This window comes from Pithys albifrons, chromosome 10, assembly GCF_047495875.1.
Source record: "Pithys albifrons albifrons isolate INPA30051 chromosome 10, PitAlb_v1, whole genome shotgun sequence".
Classification (NCBI taxonomy): Eukaryota; Metazoa; Chordata; class Aves; order Passeriformes; family Thamnophilidae; genus Pithys; species Pithys albifrons.
Window position 1 is genome coordinate 27,955,620 of NC_092467.1, and position 19,792 is coordinate 27,975,411.

General features: G+C 43.5%; 1 protein-coding gene across 3 annotated transcripts; it reads left to right on the forward strand.

The window, feature by feature from the left end:
- The first annotated feature begins 24 nt into the window (after nt 1-24).
- On the forward strand, nt 25-19,478 carry SHISAL2A (shisa like 2A). 3 transcript variants are annotated; one of them, XM_071565245.1, is made up of 4 exons: nt 25-360; nt 7,960-8,099; nt 14,877-14,955; nt 18,994-19,478. In XM_071565245.1, exons 1-3 carry the CDS (start codon nt 179-181, stop codon nt 14,906-14,908), a joined length of 354 nt encoding a protein of 117 aa, XP_071421346.1. In that variant the 5' UTR covers nt 25-178; the 3' UTR covers nt 14,909-14,955; nt 18,994-19,478. The 3 variants fall into 3 exon arrangements, with proteins under 3 accessions (XP_071421346.1, XP_071421345.1, XP_071421347.1); XM_071565244.1 differs by having other exon boundaries at nt 14,877-14,951; XM_071565246.1 differs by lacking the exon at nt 18,994-19,478 and adding an exon at nt 15,660-15,689 and having other exon boundaries at nt 14,877-14,951.
- Nucleotides 19,479-19,792: the final 314 nt, after the last annotated feature.

Consider the following 19,792-nt stretch of genomic DNA (forward strand, 5'->3'; position numbering starts at 1 on the left):
GCTCCCGCGCTGTCCGCTCCGTGGTGTGTGTGTGTCTCTGTGTGTGCCTCTGTCTCTGTGGGTGTGTGTGTCTGTGTGTCCGTGTGTGTGGGCGCGGCCGTCCCGCCGCCGGCACAGCCCCGCGCTGTGCTCCGCCCGCCACCGCCGCGTCTCCCCGCGCCCCGTCGGCTCCCGCACCATGAGCGCCGAGTGCACCAGTTACCTCAACGCCGACAAGGTGCTGGTGAGCGGGTTCAGCTGCCCGCGGGCGGGCGGCGACGCCCGAGCCGTGTTCTGCTGCGGCTTCCAGGACGTCAAGTACTGCTGCGATGACCCGCACAGCTTCTTCCCCTACGAGCACAGCTACATGTGGTGGCTCAGGTAGGCGAGCGGCGGCGCCTGCCCCGGGGAGGCTCTTGGTGAGGTACTTGTAGCCGGACACTTGGAGGCTGCCTTTTGTCCCGCTGAGAGTAGCGGGAGAGCGGCATCTCTACCCAGAGAGACTTCTACTTGTGCCAGGGTGGTTTCTGAGGGAAATAACTCGTGGTCTTCCTAAAGGAAGCGCTGTGAAACTCTCGGTGGCTCTGGACAGAGCATCCCGAGCGTCCCGCGGTGTGAGGGGAGCGGCTGTCCCGCCGCCCGAGCGTGCAGGATGCTGCGCGTGTGAAGTTCGCAGTGACTTCAGCTACTTCTCCGTGTGTGGTAAGGTCAAGCACTACGTGACTTTCCACCTGGAAGGTGGCAGGTAGTCAGCCCGGTGCTGCCCCGGGTCAGTGCCAGGTCCGGCTGACAGTGGCTGGATGTCCCTGGGTGGCCGGAGGGCTGTGCCCAGCCAGCCCCGCTGCCCGGTGCTGCCTTGGGGCTGCCCGAACCCACACCGGCACTGAGGATGCTGGTGCACCTCTGCATGGTGCTCTCGCTGTTTCTTACGGGCTTGTTATCCTTGATTTTGTCAAATCACTTTCTCGGCTTGCTTAAGCCGTCTGCCTCTGCAGCCCTGGTGGCAGCCTGCTGTTTGAAGATACAGCCTTTTTTGTGTTTTATGCTGTTCCCCTCCGGTTTTCTGGAGTGCTCTCTACTATTAGTATTGTGAGATTTTGTGGACAGCAATTACATGTTCAGTTTATGCACAATATTAAAAATTCTGTAAGAGTTTGCTGCATCAGTTCTCAGCTTTCACCTCTCTGAGCTGAACAGCTTCAGTCCTTTTGGATTATCATTGAGCCAGGTGTAATGTCCCACTGGTTATTGTAGTTGCATCTCATCCATATTGGTTTTCACTCCACAGTGCTGATCTTAGAAGTGCATGCTCTGGAGCTACATGCTCAAGATGTGGGTATGGCGAGGTACTACTACAGAGTGTCAAAATGCTGCCTTCAAGCCTTGCTCTCAGAATTCTTCCTCTTGGTGGCCAACTTTTTGTTGATGTCTTTGGCTGCGGTTTCGCATTGACTCTGATGTCAGTGAGCTATCACTGATGACCCTAAAACTTCTCTTGAGCTCAGAACTGCCAGTTCTGAGTTTATTGCCATGCAGGCTTGGTTTTGTTGTTTGTATATTACATTAGGTACATTGAAACTCATGTACATCACTTTTGCCTGCTCATGCAGTTTTCCTCAAGTCCTCCAGCTTTCCTTGCCCTCACAGCGTTTGATTGCTTGTAGGGACTAAGGATCATCAGAAACTCAGATTTCACTCTTCACCATGTCATAGATGAAGATAAAAACCAGTCTCAGAGACTTTTCTTTATACTGAAAAGAGACTGCTTAGCCTTATTCTTTTAGGCAGCCTTAGATCTATAACAAACCTTTCCCTAATCCTGTGTCAATTCAGGCTTTTTAGCCCCACCTTCAGCGTGGGGCTTTGTCAAAAGGCTTTTTGAGACTCTGCTGAATTCCTCTGTCCTGTTCCTATTGACATCTCATAGACTCCATAGACTCCAGCAGGTTAACAAGGCAGTGTTTTCCCCTCGTAGAAATGCTGACTCTTTCATTAAAGATTTTCTGTCAGAAAGCTGCAAGTGCCAGCAGCTTCCTGTGGGCAGAGCTGCTAACAAGGGGGATGGGAGTAGTAGCTTTGCCATCAAATGACCTGTCCCTCGTATTCAGGTAAGGTGAGTGGGGGAATCATGGTCTGGGAATCACAGCCAGGCTCAGATCCAGCACTCAGCACCCTGACATTGTGTTTACCTCTTGGCTTGGTGATAATATTTTTTTTACACACCTTTCTGTCATGCAAGAGGTGGAATTCAGGTTTACTAGTCTGTAGGTCCTGGGTTCCCCTGTGGAGCCCTGTTTTAGGTTGGAGTTACACTCCCAAGCTGCCAGACCTCTGTTAGAGTGGCCTTATGTGATGATGGGGTGCACCTTGGCCAGCAGTTTTGCAGTTTCCCATGTGAATTCCTTCAGAGCTCGTGAATGAGTGCCACCCTGTACTGGGGGTGTACTCATTTAATTTATCTTGTCTAATATTTAATGATTATTTAAAATCTACTTTGTCTGGTGCAAAGGGTGGGTTATTGAATGTGGGGATCTCCCAGCCATCCACCACTATGATTGACACAGAATTACTCAGCTGCTCTGATATGAGAAAACATCTCCAAGGGTCCATTTTTGCACCTACTGTTTTAATGTTATGTGATATTTTTGCATAGCCTTTGACTGTATTGATCACAGTACACCTTCTAAAGATGGCAGAACTACTGAAAGATTAACTGCTCTGAACTGCACCTTGAACTTTTCCAAAAGTACCTCCAAGAACTGAATGCCATGAGAGGCTTTAATGAAGCACCTCTGGGAAGGATCTTCCTTTACAAATATTTTCTAGGGTCTGAAAATTTCTACATTAGAAATTTGGGCCCAAACTTTGAAACTTAAGGATATTTTTTTCTTCTTCTACAGTGGCTCTAAACTGCTGAAAGGACTCAAGGAAATTGCCATTGGTGGGGTTTTGGTTGTGCTTAACTTTTGCCATAGCTGTCTATATCCATTGCAGCAAAGTGAATAAATCCCATTTACCTCTCCAAGCAAAGTTACCTAGTGGTGAGAATTGAAATTTCTGTTTTCGTGAGATTTTTCAGTAACAAATCAAACAATTTTTGTCCATGTTACAATATTTACAGCACTTTGAAAACTGTATACATTTGCACCCCATAGTTGAGGAGTTTGAGGAAAACATAACAGTGCCATTTTCTGGCCTCTCCGAATGTTTTGGTGATCACTGCCTTGTTTGTCTCATGCATCTTTACAGCCTTTAAGGACACACTTTTAAGACTGGAAACCCTTAAAACTATCCAAGAGTTAGCCAGACCAGCCAGGGTTAGTCTGGAGATGGAAGGTACTGGGGAAGTTGTTTCAGGTGTCGCTTTACTCCAGAGCAGGGTTTCAGGTTTCTTTCCCTAAATCTGCATTTTCTTGACTCCCCCCATGAATTTGAGGGCAGTGACTGGATGCACCACAAGTGTCTGGTGATATCCCAGGGATTGTTTCAGTTTGGTGACACACCAGTGAGAATTTCAGGAAACTTGCATATTCCTGTTGTGTTTCTGCTGCGTGGGAGAGGCATTGCCAGAGCACTTTGTAGTCAGCTCTGACGGAGCAGCCCGTGGAGCAGGAGCAGCCTTGGCAACCTAAAGCACCAGCCACTTGCCAGGCCTATGCTGGTCCTTTTCTTTTTTGGCCAAATCTCTACCACCTGTACTATGTTTAGAACAGACACTGCCCTATCCATTAGCAACATGGAATGTTCTTTTCCCATTCCACTCCCCCAAAAATAGTGGTATTTGACAAGTGCATCCTAATACCCACTGTACTGGGAGCTGTTGGGAAATCATAAATAATGGACTTTGGAGCAACTCTGACACATTTCATATTTTCACCAGAATTTATTATATGTAACTAATACTATTCTTTTATTATTCTTTCTTGCTTATCCTTCCCCCCCCCCTCGGTATTTAAATCAATTAATATAGCATCCTTTTTTTTTTCTCTTTGTCAGAACTTACTTCTTGAAAGGCTGACCTCAGCAAAGAAGAGTGAAGGGTGCATTTTTGCTCTCAAAAAATGGGCAGTCAAAAGCCCATGGAACAGGGAAGGCAACATTAGGAAAAGGCAGGGGTATGCAGATTTCATCAGAAGGTTATGCAGTATTTGAAACAACAAAACACAGATGCTGTAAAACTCTAGTGAACAAAACACTGAGCAACTCAGCCTCCAGAGCTGTGTGCTGTGCATGCACATGCAGTCATCACATCTGCTGCACCTCCCAAGCTGAGTGGAAGGGGAGAAATGCTGAACATGTGGTGTTTGTACTGAACTGCTGCAGTCAAATTCACTCAGCCTTTTGAAAGGATTTTAGAATATTTTTTGTCACTCTTCAGTTAAGTTTTATTTTGCAAATTTAGTTGCATCTTTTGATATCATATAGAATTATAATGTCTGTTCCAAAGCTGTATCTTTTAATTTTCATGTAGTAATACATATTTGATTAAAATTCTGTCAGGCCACATATGGATGTTTTTCAAAATGCTTTATTCATTAATAATACCCTTAGAGCCGTGGTGACTTAATGCTGAGGCCAAGCTTTGCTTGGCTGTACAGATCTCCAGGAGTCTGTTTTGGCTCTCCGAAATAGCAAGTCTTTTGTTCCTCTATGCTCATTCTTCCAGTCTCTTGAGGATATTTATCTGTTTGCTTTGCAAATGCAAAGGACCACACGTCACTGCAACAATGGCATTAGGAACATTTGATTCACTGGGATCCAGATGACTCATGAGCTTCCTTTTAGTGTACCAGTGGGCAATACTGCATCTGCTTAGCCAGTATTTAAATTTTCCCTAGCTGCTGTTGGTGTGAATGGACTAATTTTATTGACTAGAAGTAACTGCAGGTGTGTGGTGCTGAGCATCTCTTGACAGAAATGTCGATGGTCCCCCAAGCAGCACCCTGGGCAGCAATCAGGGGAGCCCTGGGGGGGGCTGCTGGCAGAGTGGAGCCTCTCTGAGCAAAGCCTGGATGTGGCACTTGTAGCAGCTGGAGGTCACTGAACTGTGTGGTGTGGCTGCATCTCCACTGTGTGTGGAACACAACATGGGAAAGTTCTGTTTGGATCTTCTACCAAACCTGACATTGCTCATGTTCAAACCATTAAGCAAATACTGGCAGGGTTACTCCCAGGCCCTCAATGCCATTTTTGTGCTAGATCATTGTTTTAGGGCTGGGTGGGTTGTTATCACAGGGGTTTTCACTTGCTAAGGAGGCCACAGCTGTGGGCAAGAGGGGCTTTTTAGTTTGCTTGTTTGGTGTCTCTGCTGTCAGAAGACAGGTCTGGAAGGCACACCCTGAGACCTGCAGGCTGTTACCGTGTGGACTGCTGAGTGGGCTTCAGACAGTTTAAGGTAAAGACTGGAAGGTGGCCAAACGTTTTTAGCAAGAGCTAAATTTTACTTCTGATAACAGCTTTAACTGTTAAAATAGAAAGAAAACATTCTGGTTGAGAAACAGTGTTCAGAGCTGTGGAAGACATATTAAATTCTTCTGAATTAAATAAATCAAGAATCAACAACCCATTCCCGAACTTTGACCCCAAACTGATCTTAAAGTACTTAATCACACTTTCTAAGTGGGTTGATGGCTTCAGCACTTTGAGAACAATATGGTATTGAAATATTAGTTTAAAGAGAGTAAATACAAATTGAATCCTGATTTCTGATTAATTTAGGAAGTGGAATCCAGAGTGCCTCTTTGGTTTTGTGATGCTGATCTCCATGTTTTGGGTGAGATCTTTTCACGTTGCTGCTGGAGCACGACAAACACTTCTGTTTTCACATACTCTCTGATAAGTCTTTGACCCAGAGAGTTCCTCAGGAGCTGTTTTTCTTCCCTTTGCCGTTTGTAACTCCCCAAGCATCTTACACCAGATGATACTGAAGGGGCATTGTGCTGTACAGCACACAACTGTGTTGTTAATGTCATCTTCTACACCTGCATGAAGGAGGGCTACAACTGAGAGGTAACAGATGCCTGAAGAGAAAAACATATAATCACAAATATGTACTTGATCTATTCAGCTTTAGGACAGCTGCCTCTGCTTCAGCAGATAATGGTGAGCAACCTCCTTAGTCCTGCACTGCAGACTGTAATTCAAATGGAATCTTACAATACAGCTTTTACTGTCATGACAAAAAAGCACAAATATGTGTTTGTGAAGTGCCTTGTTTGTATTACTGGGTGTGATGGCTACTCAGCCTCCTGTAGTGTTGTGTATTTCTTCTGTTTTGTCTATTTGGGTCAAAGTGTTCCAAATGAAAATGCAAAAATGAGGCCAGAACCCAGGTGAGATCTCTGACTGTAGGGGTCATATTCAGATGCAGAATATTGCTTGCCTGAAAACAATAAGGAAAAATTTGCTTAATATGTACATATATGCACAAACACATAAGGACACCCTAGCTCATTCAGATGATAAACACCATGACAAGTCTTCAGAAGGGTAAAGCTGCTCTTTCCAGAGCCAGTCACTTTGCTGATAACAAATTATTTTAGTTATGCTAGAGTGGAACTAAATGTTGTACAACCTCATTAACGAATCTGACCCATAACTAATGAAAACCACACATTAAAGTCATACTGATATCTGCTGTTCTCATCCTGCTGGTTTTCAGAGTTTCTCCTGTGGACAAATCTTTCTGCTGGTGCTGTGGGAGCTTGTAGGGAAGCTTTGCAGTAGCTTGAACGTAAAATTCATAAAAACATCCTAGAGCACAGTTCTTCTCATCTGCCTGCAAGGCCACAGTAGAGTTGACTTCTCACTGATAGCCGTGATATATAAGGCATTTTTATGACTGGAGGATGGAGCTGGTAGAATTCAAGACATTCATTTCTCTTCCATCCTTTTGACGTCTGTCCAAATTGTAAATACAGCAGAGCAGGAATAGAAGGATTCTCAATTCTCAGACCCTTCATCTGTGACCAAAAGGCTGCTGTTTCATTTCACCAGAAGTCAGGAACTTTGGCATGGACTGTAGAACAGAGGACCAGAACACTGAAGGCATCAGATGGCCCAGGAGAGGATAGGAAATGATAGCTAGACTGTATTGTATTGGGTCCTTTATTTCACCATGAGAATTTACATTAGGAAAAGATTTGAAAAGGACAGTTAGAAATAAGGAGAGATTTATGTATATACATACACTGTCTCACTGTGTGCCTGTGGGAGATGTTGTAAAGTAACTTTGATCCTGCAGGAATTGTATCATTAATAAATCTACATATACGACTGTATTTTGGTTTCCTGAATAATTAAGTTCCTGCTTCTTCGATGCCTTTGATATTGTGTGTAAACTAATTTAGCTGTAGTTTTCCTTTTACCATGACAAAGATCATGGGAGAACTTCACAGGTCTTGAGTGGAGAGTTATTGCATTAACACAAAGGCACACCTCTGATCACAGTACTTAGCCCTGCTCTACAGAGCTGCTGACAGAATTGAATAACATGGCTTGTGTGGGTTTTATAATATAAAAATGGCATTTCAGACTGAAAAGACATCTTGGATAGTCATGTTGTTTGAGCTGCCTGAAGACCTAGAATCCCTTTCTGTGTGTACATGTGGTACTATGTTTTTCTAGGAATATGCACTGCACTGAAGAACTTTTTGATCTCTGATGTCAGTCACTGCATGAAGTTACTCCTGGTTTCCATAAACACACTTTCAATGAGGCTTGGGGGCAGCGTGTACAGGGAACATGAAATGTCACTGAGGGCCAGGTGTTCAACCCCTGCATGATGACATTGACCCTTCGGAGGGCAGTGAACTAATTGCAGTTTATGCAATTTAACTACTGAGTTCTGAACCTTTGTTTAGAGTAAAATTCAGTCACTCCCATGCCTGAGTACCAGTAAGCTCCAGATGTCTTGTTGACCATTGTTTAATGGGTATCCCAGGCGTTTGTGCACTTAATGTTTCTGTTTTTCTCTTCTAGTGTTGGAGCGCTGGTGGGCCTGTCAGTAGCAGCAGTGGTGCTCTTTGCTTTTATCATCACTGTGTGTGTTCTCTGTTATTTGTTTATCAGCACCAAGCCACGCAGCAAACTGGATACTGGTTTAAGCTTACAGATGGCAGGTAAGACCTGTTGTTTTTGATGTACATTATCACCTGCAGAGGAAAAGTCTTATTCTGTCTTTAAATGGATACAGAGGAATCCAGCAGTGTTTATTTTCTTTCTGATGGGGACCTCAAGATGTAATCACGCCATCCTGCTGTTTTACCTTCTGTATGAAATCTGGGCTGAACTCAAAACATTTACCATTTGCTCAGCATGTTTATTTAGCAGTAGGAAGAGTATAAAACTTGGCAACGCTGAGTAAGGGTGCAACAAATACAGCCCTTTGTCAGGAAGAGGCTTACTGAATTAGTTGCTCTGTATTTTCTGTCAAGAGCATGTAAGCATGTAACAGGGATTTCATTCTAAGAATAAGAATCTCAGAAGATATTTTAAGTGTATAGAAGAGAGATTATTCTTTTTTTTTTGTTTATTCCTGACATAGGATCCAATCTTTGGAGTCTAAGACTATTTCAGTACCTGTAGTCCATACCTTTGTGCCCAAACTGTGCTGGCAGGTGCCTGCAGGAACAGTGCATGAAGTCAGCACTGACCCACTGGCGTGGGAAAAGCCGCTGCTGCTGCTCCAGTTCGCTGCACTTGTGAAATCTGCCTGCAAGTCTTGAAGGCAAGAAGGGGTGTGATGTTTCCCCCTTTGTCTTGGATTTCCTAAATATTTAAATGTGTCCTCAGCAGTTCAAGCAGTAAAGTTGTAGGAAGTAAAGGGGGTGTTGTACTTACGCACTGGAAGTTGAACAAGTTGAAAAAGGTGAATAATTCTTGGAAAAAGTCCCTTCACTTCCAATTTTTATTTTGTTATTTTAAAATACTTCTCTACCTGCATGGCAGTAAATGACTGATGAGTTACTGTAATTATGGCCTATTATACAGCAGTAAGGCCCCTCCTGAGTGTCTAGTTAACACAGTCCACTTCGTACCAAGCTTCCTGTGTCTTATTTTTGTTCTCCAAAGAATGCAGGCTTTGGTCTAAAAGTGGTTCTTGGGAACATCACAGACTGCAAAGCCTCCCTTCGGAGCTATATAAGCTGAGCAGCTGCTGAAATGAAAGTCACACATTCAGCAAACTGCTACTAATCTGCAAATTGGAAACTTCACACTTGTCCTGGACAGAGTGGAAATAAGACCTGCTACCTAGAACGGGCTAAATAAACTCTTGGGTGGGATGAACACAGTGCTCTGGTGCTCTTCTACAAGATGCTTGTGTTCTAATTATAAACTGGCATTGTGCTTTTGAACATGTTGCTGCTCAACTTCCCCGCTCGGGTTTAGCTGCTCTGGCATCAGCTCCTGATCCCTTGCCAGGGCAGCAGTGCTGTTTGCCTCGTGCCCGGTGTTTGTGTGCCAGGCATGTTTGGCACATGGGGGGCTGGGGAGGAGGCAGGTGCTGTTGCACCCCTGCTGCCAAGTGATTCCACCTTCCTGTACAGACTGGGATGCTGCTGCAAACCCACATCCTGCCTGGCTTTAGAGATGGTTCCTCTCCTCCTATCATGAGGTGAACAGCATCCCAAGCTGCCCCACTGCTGACTCAGCATTCATGCAGGCATCCCATCTCAGGATTCCAAGTGTTACAAGTCCAGGAAGCTGGGAGATCTTTGGCTTTTCCCAGCCATCTCCTGTGGTGTGGAGCTTTGTTCAGACTGCATTGCTCTGTATTTAAACACAGCTTTGGCTTTGCTCTTATCCTGTGTTTTTCACTTTTGTTATTCTGCTTCTTTGGCTGCTCTGCATGACAGGGATTTCACATCTCAACTCTTACAGCTTTATGAGGTGGGCTGCTGGAAATTGAAAGCCAGTTGCTTTGCCAAGCTTGAGAGATCTCTGGAAATGCTGGAGGATTTCATTGACAAGCTTCAGTGCTTGTCTTCATCATCCTTGAGTTTCTTTTTTCTGGGAGCCATGCAAGGTCTCAGTGTCTGATGAGATGACTGGTTAGCTGCTTTCAGGCCTGGGGAACAGCAAAACCAGCCTCTCTTCTCCTCTTCCAGTTCTTCTGAGATTTGAGCATCATCATATATAGGCAATAAAAATGAATTAAAAAATTTAAACCTTTTTTGGAAGCTCCAGGAAACTGCAGGCCTGGGGATCATGAGTTTTACCTGTGAACCCAGTTCAACCCAGTTTTTCTGAACTAGCATAATCTTACCTTTGTAGATGAAGGTTGTGTCACTCATTAGGTGTTGTACAACACCTGTAACCCTGGAGCATTCAGAGAGCATTCATATTTGAAAGCAGTATTTATTGTGTTCAATTTCACACATAATACATCAGCTCAGCTGGAGTTTTGTATTTCATTAAACATACAATTGATTATTGTATGCCTTTCCTGCCTCATGTAACAGTCAAAGTTGGTCATTGTTCTCTGGGCTCATCCAAGATCTCCTAAATAAAGAAGTGGAATAGTTGGAATTTTTACAGAAATAATTTCAAGATTGACCATAAATCTAAAATAAACTGTATGTGAAGTCTTTATTAAAGTTACTGATTCTGCAAAAGGCAGATCTACTGGAATTTGCCTCTGTTTAGCCTTGAACAAATAGTCTTCAACAGCATCAGCACAGATATTACAGATTGGGTTCTTGAGTTAGCTAAGGATGTCCTAGCCCTAGCAAAAATAACATTTTAATCTGAACACTGGATTTCAGGCAAAATTAGCTCAGTCATTGGTATAGACAAGGAAGAACTACTTAAATGTTACTGAAGCTACACATTTCTATTTGTGTTGTCATAGTGTAGAGTGCAGAGTGGATCTCTGATATGCAAGACAGTATGTACAGGCAACTGAGAAGATCCTGCATTTCAAGGAATTTACAGCCTAGTGTTTTATCAGATACAGTATTTCCCAATAAAAAGCAGCAATGTACTTCATTACTCTTTCACTGAAATCCTCTCCTTTTACAGGCAAAGTCTCAGCTCTTTATACTTTGCTTTTTTGTTGTTTGCACTCTGCCTGTGAGGCTCACCCAGGCTTTGGCTTGAGAGCTGATGTTCTGCCCTGCCCAAGTGTCCAAGGGCTCCTCAGTTTTCCTCCCTCTCCTCAAAGCTGCCTCTCTGTAGTAGGGAGGTGCTATGGGCCCCATCTCACAGCAGACAGAACTGCAGGGAACTGTCATATTTTTAATGCTTTATGTGTCAGTTTAGACATTAATTTTGAAAGGACATCCCCAACCAGAGGACCTTTGTCCTTTTGCTTTACAATGCCTCTAAGACTGGCTTGTCACAGGAGCTGAGCCCTGCTTTTTGAGACCAAGACTACTCAAAACATTGGAGTATACGTCCTCTTAGTATAGTGAACTTGCTTTTTAATCATACAAGTTGCTCTTTAGGTTCTTTTGGAGAGAAAGGATTTTTCATTGATCTCATTTTAGATGGTTTTTTAATCCTATTTGAAAGCTGGAGAACCGTAACAGTGGTAAAAAAAGGCTCCAAAGAAACCCAAGCCCTGAGTATGCAAACTCTATGGATTTATCCAAGGTGAAAGGGAATTTGGCCATATAATCTGTTCTTCTTCTACCCTAAAACTCCTCTTTGTGCAAAAGGTTTATCCCCTTCAACATGTAGGAAAGTAGGAAGTCACAAGATTACAAGTGTTTTGTTAAGGCTGAGTGAATTATGCTGGAATATCCCCCCAGTGCTGGAGATAAGAAGGACTGAGGAAATAATTGTCGGGAGAGGAGGTAAACAGACAGAAAAGGAGGAATGTAGAGGCACATCTGCTCAGCTCTGGGAAAAGGTGCACATACACCTCCCTTGGGCAGGCGACTGATGGGAGAGATGGGATCATCTCTGCTGGCCCCTTGGAATGGGCTTTGCCATCAGAGGTACAGAAGGGAGATGGAGACTCTCCACCCTTGGTGACCCAGACAGTTTTTAAACACATTTTCTGAGTTGTCCCTGCATTCCTTCCAGCTCTGGGAAGACCTCTGAGGTGAGGTGTTCTGTACCACTGCAAAGCAAGAATAGCAGATTGTATTTCATGATGGTAACTAACACCTTCCCCTAAAACACAGCACAGGAAGATCTGTGGAATGCATTCAGAGTCAGACAGCTGGGACCTCTGGGTTGGAGTGTGAAGAGAACTGTGGCCTTGTAAATGAATCAGAAGTGCTGGGGGAAATGTGCTTTAATGGAAATTATTAATTCCTTGTTCTTGCAAAGCAGGGACATCACAGTATGCAAAAGTTCACAAATTCTTCTCATAAGTTGAAAATCAGCTTGAAAAATAGCCAGATGACCTTCCTGTCCCTGTTTCTCTCCTTAATTAAAGATTCCTCACGGGGCATGATTCAAATATTGAGTTATTCAGATATTTTGATGAGAAAGCACCAAAGTCTCACACATTCCTGTTTTTAATTCAGTAGAATTATCTGCCTATTGGTTCTGAAAGCTGCCTGAGTTCAGACACACTACTTGGCTTCTGGAGTGTGCATTGATAACTTTGCTTTCTAGGTTTGTCAATAATTGCAACTATATGGTCTTCTGGTAGCTGGCCTTGAATTTTCTCCAGTCCCCCAAAGGGGATCAACTTCTTAAAAAAAATTAATTTTTTTTCTTTGAGAAACAAAGAAACTTCCTATTTTGGAGCTGGGAATTCAAATTTAGTGGATAGGTACATCACTAGGAAAGATTAAATTTGGAAATGTTTTTATTGGACTCCTTAGCTTTTAGATTTCTGAGACTTTCAGATAGAAGTGAGGTCTTTGCAGCTCATTAAGAGCCAGGTTTTTTACTGCAAAGGTACCTGTGGCTGCTGCAGGCTTCAAAAATAACATGCCTTCCTCTATAATTGAGTAGAACTAACTTTCTTTCTTTCTTTCTTTCTTTCTTTCTTTCTTTCTTTCTTTCTTTCTTTCTTTCTTTCTTTCTTTCTTTCTTTCTTTCTTTCTTTCTTTCTTTCTTTCTTTCTTTCTTTCTTTCTTTCTTTCTTTCTTTCTTTCTTTTTCTTTCTTTCTTTCTTTCTTTCTTTCTTTCTTTCTTTCTTTCTTTCTTTCTTTTTCTTTCTTTCTTCTTTTTGGATTTGTTTTTTAACACAGCTGAAATAAAGTCACTCAGTTGGTTTCAGCTAAGATCTTGGCTTAAATGCCCTTTTTTTTTGACACTTTTGAAACCAAACTGCAGCTTTTTCAGTTCAAACAAAATAACACGTGACTTTCAAAACACTTCAAATAATTCCTTTTTCCAATTTGCTTTGTTTCAGGTGTTTGTTTTTAATTAAAATACTAGAATTCTTGAGTCTACATCCCTTTTATATTTAGGAAACCTGTTTTTGATCCCTCCTAAACACTTTCTTGGACAGAAGTACCCTGCCCAGTTCAGTTTATCTTTTCCTTTCCCTTTGTTCTTTGTGTTGGCCCAAGCACTGGAAAAGTGGAAAATGAGGTCCAAGACAGTGTTGGGCTGGAGGGTAGTGGGAAATAAGGGAAACTTGGCTTGGGAGGGAGATTGAAGAGCTCCATATGGAGACTGAGATGAGAGGAGGGAGCAGGGAGAGGTTTTGGAGCTGGTGGGAAAAGGAGAAACCTGCAAGGACCTGGATGTGCCAGGAGCCTGTGGAAGAGGGATGGGACTAATGGAGCAGAGAGCAGCAGGGCAGGGAGGCAACGGTGCCAGAGGGGATGGAGAGAGTCTTGGAGAGCCAGGGAGTGCTATGGTGGGGCTGGGGAGAGGGAGCCTGGTGGGTGGAAGCAGGTACTGGGTGGGAGCAGGTACAGGGTGGGAGCAACTAGAGATTTAGGGCAGGGAAAAGAGAAAGGAGGGACTCAATTCCTGTTGTTCATGGATAGGGGGATTAGCAAGGGGAGCATACTAGCAGGAAATTAGGATGGAAAACAGCAAGAAAGTGGGAAAGGAGTGAAAGAATGAATATCAGGTAAGAAAGAAAATAAATTGAGTTCAAAGTGTGGTCAGTAAAGTCCTTCTAGAGCTTTGTTTTTCCAGCTGTCAGCAGGTATCAGTGAAAACCACTGGCACAGTATCTCTCTTCTGCCTTTCTGCTGGGCTCCACTGCAGACTGCTGTTCCTTAGGTTAATCTGAGCAGTTGGGCAAACTGGAGCTGTCTGCACTGAACCTAAAGATTCCAGCCCTTCTGCTCCAAGCAGGTGTCTGGATCAGGCAGACAGAGGAATTTTAATAAACTATTACTTTAACTTGTGAAGGTGTGCTCTGTATTCAAATGCTACTAAGCTTCAAAACCAAAGGCTCAGAAGATGGGTGTTGCCAGAACTAAAAATTTTCTGGGCAACTGGTGAAATGCCTAACTAAAAATGGCTTTACTTGCTCCTGTCATCACTTTAATCTTTCTGTCAAACATGGGTGACATTTCTTTATGCAGAGAAGCATGTTGAGCCTCACCACACACACAGTGCTTTGGGCTCCCTGGATGGGAGGTGCAGGGCAGGCAATAGTGATTGGTCATGTTTGGAAAGGGATGGAAGTTTGAGATTTCTGATTTCCTTTTTTGAATATGGGAATTTTTTCTGCAATTTCTTGTAGAAGACACTGATTTCCTGCTGTAAGTTCTACTTATACCACAGTGCTGCTACCTTAAACTGCTCTTCACTTTGATGTTTATTCCTTTTTAACACAAGCTAATAATTGCAGCCACCTGGAGGCTCAGGAATGGAAAGTGGAATGGTTTTGATTTATCCTCTAAACATTGCAGACGATTCCAGGAACTGTGTTTTTTCTAGTGCAGTGGGCACATCTGTGTATTACAACTTGCAGCTAAAGGAAGAATAACACCGTTAGTTCTACTAAAAATGCTTTTCTTTTACAGACAGTGAAACCAGAGGGAGTTCAATATGTTAAAAACCGGAGGCACTGGATGGATTCTACCAGTGCTGTAAAGAAAGTAGGTACTGTGAGAACATTTCTTTTCATCTTACTCTATTGTATTTGTATATTCTTTACTCTGTTTCATATGGATTTTATAAAATGCCATGATTCCTTTTGTGTGTTTTTAACTTTCTGAGAAGCTCTGGCAGCTGTGTCTGATTTCTCTGCACACTGCCCTGATGCTCTCCTTGCACAGGGATGTATCTGCAGAGACTTGGACACAGTCCTGCAGAAAAATCTCTTCTGGATTTCCTGTTACGTGAATACTCATCATGGTTATGTGCCAGAGAAGATTATATTCCCCTTATGCTGTGTTTGTCCTTTCCTGATGATGTTCTGGATGCACCAGAGCTTACTAAGGAGGCAGACACTGGAACTTATTCAAAAGAATTTCTTTAATGATGAACTGCTGAAAAGTCTTGTGTGTGACACAAGTGAGAGCAGTGAAGTGTCTGAGGGCAGTTTAGTCATACTTTATTCTGGGGAGTGCTGCCTGTGAGTGCTGAGTCAAGGCTGACAGAGACCTGGAGAGGGTTATCTTGAGAGAAACTTGAATTTTATGCTGAAATCCTGTTTAAAGGTCAAACTGCCTATGGCACAGACCGTGCAAAATAGTATTTAAATGTATGCCAGTACAGATGAGTTGTGCTTCAGACTCAGGAAGAATTTATGAATAATGCAAAAAACTTCAGGTGGCATGAAACATGCATTTTACTTTCTGCAGGGGGGGCAAGCTCATGGCTGAGCAGCCACAGGCTGTGAGAACAGCTACAGGTCAGCAATGTCTGTCACAGGAAAAAAAAGTGGTCCTGTTTGCTCAGCAGTTGTTCTCAGATGAGCAGGAGAGTGGACGTGTCAAGAGTTCCCTGCTTCATGTATTTCCTCTTGCACCCTTAATAAAAGCCACCCTGTGCATCCCAATTTTCAGTGCATCTCTCTCAGTGCTCTTTATCAGTATAACAGCTTGGTTTGGGCTGCTGGTCCTCATAAAAATACTTCAGCGTAACAAAACTCATTTCAGAACTCCCAGCCACCTCCACACATCTTTTTTCTGCTGATGCAAATGAAATGGCTTGTGGGAGAAAAATGCCATGGGAAGACTAAAATGGATCCTGCAGTCAGAAAGCCGTCTGTAGTGAGAAAATCCAAAAATACCTGAGGCAGGCGCAAAGTGCTGAGATGAGCTGAGGTCTGTGAGTGTGGCACTGCTTTCTGCAGGCCAGGAGCCTCTGTGTCCTCATCATTCTGTTTGCCTGCCTTCCACCATGTGGAGTGCTCCTGTTTACAGCGAGCCTGAAGTGCAGCCTGCAAACAAACCACTGTTGCTTCCAGGAGAGAGAGACTGGGAGCGAAGGAAAGCCCAGCTGCAAAGGGCTTCTGTAGGTTTTCAATGCATGCATTATATGAAGACAAATAAATTTAGAAGCGTTTCTTATGGATGAATTACCCAACTCTTTTTGTTGGCAAAATGAGGCTGGCATTATCATGAGCACACAAAATACTTGAGACCTGTTTTGGAGCTAAATCCAGGAAAACTACATGCTTAGCCTGTGTGCCTTTTTGCTTCCTGATCCACAGTGGAGGAGATGGGAACTTCATCTGAAAAAGAAAAGGAAAGCAAGGTTTTTTCTGAACTTCAACAGATAATATGGCTAAGTGTTGAAAGAAATTCCAAGTCTCTAATTGTTTTTTGTCCTCTGCTTTTCACCTCTGCTGGTTGTGGATTCCATACCCGCACCTGTCATGGGGAGCCACTTCACACTGCAGTGCTGAGCCTGAGACTCCATCAGTGGCTACAAACTTTGCATTGCTGTGAGAAAGCTACATGTGCCAATTAGATTTGATGTAGCAAGCATAATTCCTCTGCCAGATTCACTGGGTTTTAATTAGGAACAGGACCTCTTACAATGGTGTGGTTCAGCACACAGTTTATGCTTGTTAGTGTGTTCTTTTCCAGCAAAAGGGCAAACCCAGCTCTTAGCTTTAAAAATCAGAAGGAGAGGAACTAGGCAGCTGGAAGCATTGCTGCTAACTTAGATTGATAATATATTACATTATTAAACAATTGAGTTATGCACAAGAAAAATCTGACACAGATTTCACAAAGACAAATCACGACAAGCTGGTCTAATTTCTCTCTTTGTCAAGGTAATTTGCCATCAGATAAATGGGAACAAGTGGCTGTGACTGCAGATCTTTATGAAAAGGCAGTCAGAGAGAAGTTTTCAGTGAGTCATTCTCAAACGTATTTGGAGGGAAGAAGGATGTCTTGGTGCTCTATCCCAGTTAAATAGCAAGAGCTTGGCTGAAGGACTAAAGAGCACATGTATAAAATTTATGAATGACCCCACCCTGGGAAGGGTTGCAAAACTTCAGAGTTACCTCAGTGCCCCGGAGAAGTGTTCTGAAATAAAAAAGGTGAAATACAATAAAAAGCAGAATACTGTAGTTAAAAAGGAGAAACCAAATCCTCAAATACACCTCAGGGAGGACAGTTGACTAAGTAGTCAAGAAATACTTCCTGATGTCCTGTCTAAACCTCCCCTGATGCAGCTTTGAACCATTCCCATGCTCCCTGTCACTGGACACCAGGGAGAAGAGGTCACAGAATCACAGGATGGTTTGGGTTGGAAGGACCTTAAAGGTGATGCAGTTCCAACGCTCTGCAGGAGGACAGGGACACCTTCCACTAGCCCAGGCTGCTCCAAGCTCTATCCAACCTGTCCAGGGACGGGGCAGCCACAGCTTCTCTGGGTAGCCAGCACCAGGGCCTCCCAATTCTGCCACATTCCCCTTCTCGGAAAGCTGGAGAGAGCAGTGGGGTCACCCCTTAGCCACCTTGTCTCTGAACTAAACAAGCCACTACTCATAGGAGATCCTTCCAGCCCTTTCTCCAGCTTTGTTGCCTTCCACTGGATGCTTTCTGAAATTGTGGAGCCCAGAACTGCCCCCTGTATTCAGTGTGAGGCCTCACCAAGGCAAAGTGCAGTGGGATAATCACTCTCCTGACTGGCTGGTTAGTCTGTGTTTACCACACCCCAGGATGGGGTTTGCCCTTGACTCATCCTGAGCCTGCTGTCAGCCTGGTGGCAATCCTGGGGAGGGGACACATCTGTGTTTATGTGTGTCTCCTGTTTTCGCTGAAGTTGGTCAGGAATGTATAACCACCCTCAGAGCCTAAAGCAGAAAAAATTCTACAATCTACAAAAGGCATCACTGATGGTTGAGATCAGCATCATTTCTCTTAATCAAGCAATACTGAAGTGATGTCCTTTGCTGGTTAGGATGCTCTTTGCTGCTAGTTGCCATCTGCCTTGAATGAAAGATTTCATGCTTCAGATCTTCTGCCAGTAGCTGAATTAGCTAAAATTTTCCAGCCAGACTTCAGTGCATGTCCATTTTTTTGCATATCCAGTGGAGCATTTGCTTCTAAGCCCATCTGTACCAACAGCTGTTGTGCTTCACCTCAGAATCAATCCTCTTTTGATGGCCAGTAATGTATTTGTATAGGAATTCCGCAAGTGTAGTTTGGAATATATTCTGCTGTCTTTTGGGATTAAAGGCACACATTACGAGTATGTCTATCATTAAAAGGAATTAAATGTGTAGTTTAATGTAGATACTAGTGGTGCTTTTACCAAGAGGCACTGCTTAGAAATGTTAGATGAATGACTGTCTGTGTCTGCTGAGCCTTTTTTTGTTTTGTTTTAGCACCGTTGTGCTAATGCATCCTGTCCTCGAGCCCTTACCTCAGACCAGGGGAAATCCTCCCTGGCACAGCAGAGGAGCAGCAGCAGAGCCACCCATCCACACACGCCCCAGAGGAGGCATTTAGTGTTCCATAGCTGTAGTGATGCCCTCCAGATGTGTAATTCTTTACATGATAAAGTTTAGAAATATGAGCTACTTGGAAGGAAATAATGCCAGTGAAATGGGCTGAGCTCTGTGACTTGCTCTGAATTTTTTTGTAGGGTCTCCTTATCAACTCTGCTAAGCAGCAGAAGAGAAAACTTTTCCCTTCTTCAGTCTAACTCTTAACTCTGATTGGTATTTTGCAGATAGAGAGCTGCATCCTTCACAAGGCCCCCACCAGAACAAGCTGCTGGCAAAGCCAAGTGGCTCCAGGAGGTTTCCTAAGCCACAAGGATGGACTGTGACTGTGAGGCACGAGACCCTGGCTCACTCTTCCAGAGGTGTTTCCTGGCTATTACAGCCCCTGTGATAACCAGAGCCCAGTCTGAAGCTGTGCCTGGATGTGTTTATGTATGGTTTCTGTACTGAGAAATAGTATGTTTTGATTTGCACATTCCAGCTACTGCTGCCAGTCATTTTCATGCAGGTCGTTGTCTTTACCCTGTGCAGTCCCAGTGAGGTAACAGAGTTGTCAAGCAGAGCAGAATTTGGCACACCATGTCAACACAATCCCTTGTGTGCCATCTTAATGTGGTGTCTTTGTGTCATGAACACGGTTGTCTTTAGTCCAGTGTGACTGTTCAGTGCACAAACCAATGTGAATGCAGTACCTCAATAAAATCTGGCACTTGTGTTGTATTTTTCTTAATTTATTATTTCCCCTCACCTTTGCTTCCTCAGAAGATGGGAGAGTTTTCCAACAAAAGGTGAAGTTAAAGTGTGAATTTTTGCAGGGAGGTTCTATTTTAACAGCTGTTTTCACTGGAAACCTTATACACCGAAATGAATTGGGATAAACATCCACAAGTGTTTTGCAGATTCTGCATCAAAACATATTGGAATGTTTACTGTGAAGCAAATGTAAAAATTTTCAAGTGGTATTTTGGTTTAGTAGAAGCACTAATTTGTGAAGTGTTGCACCTCCTTCAGGTAATGAAAGAGCTC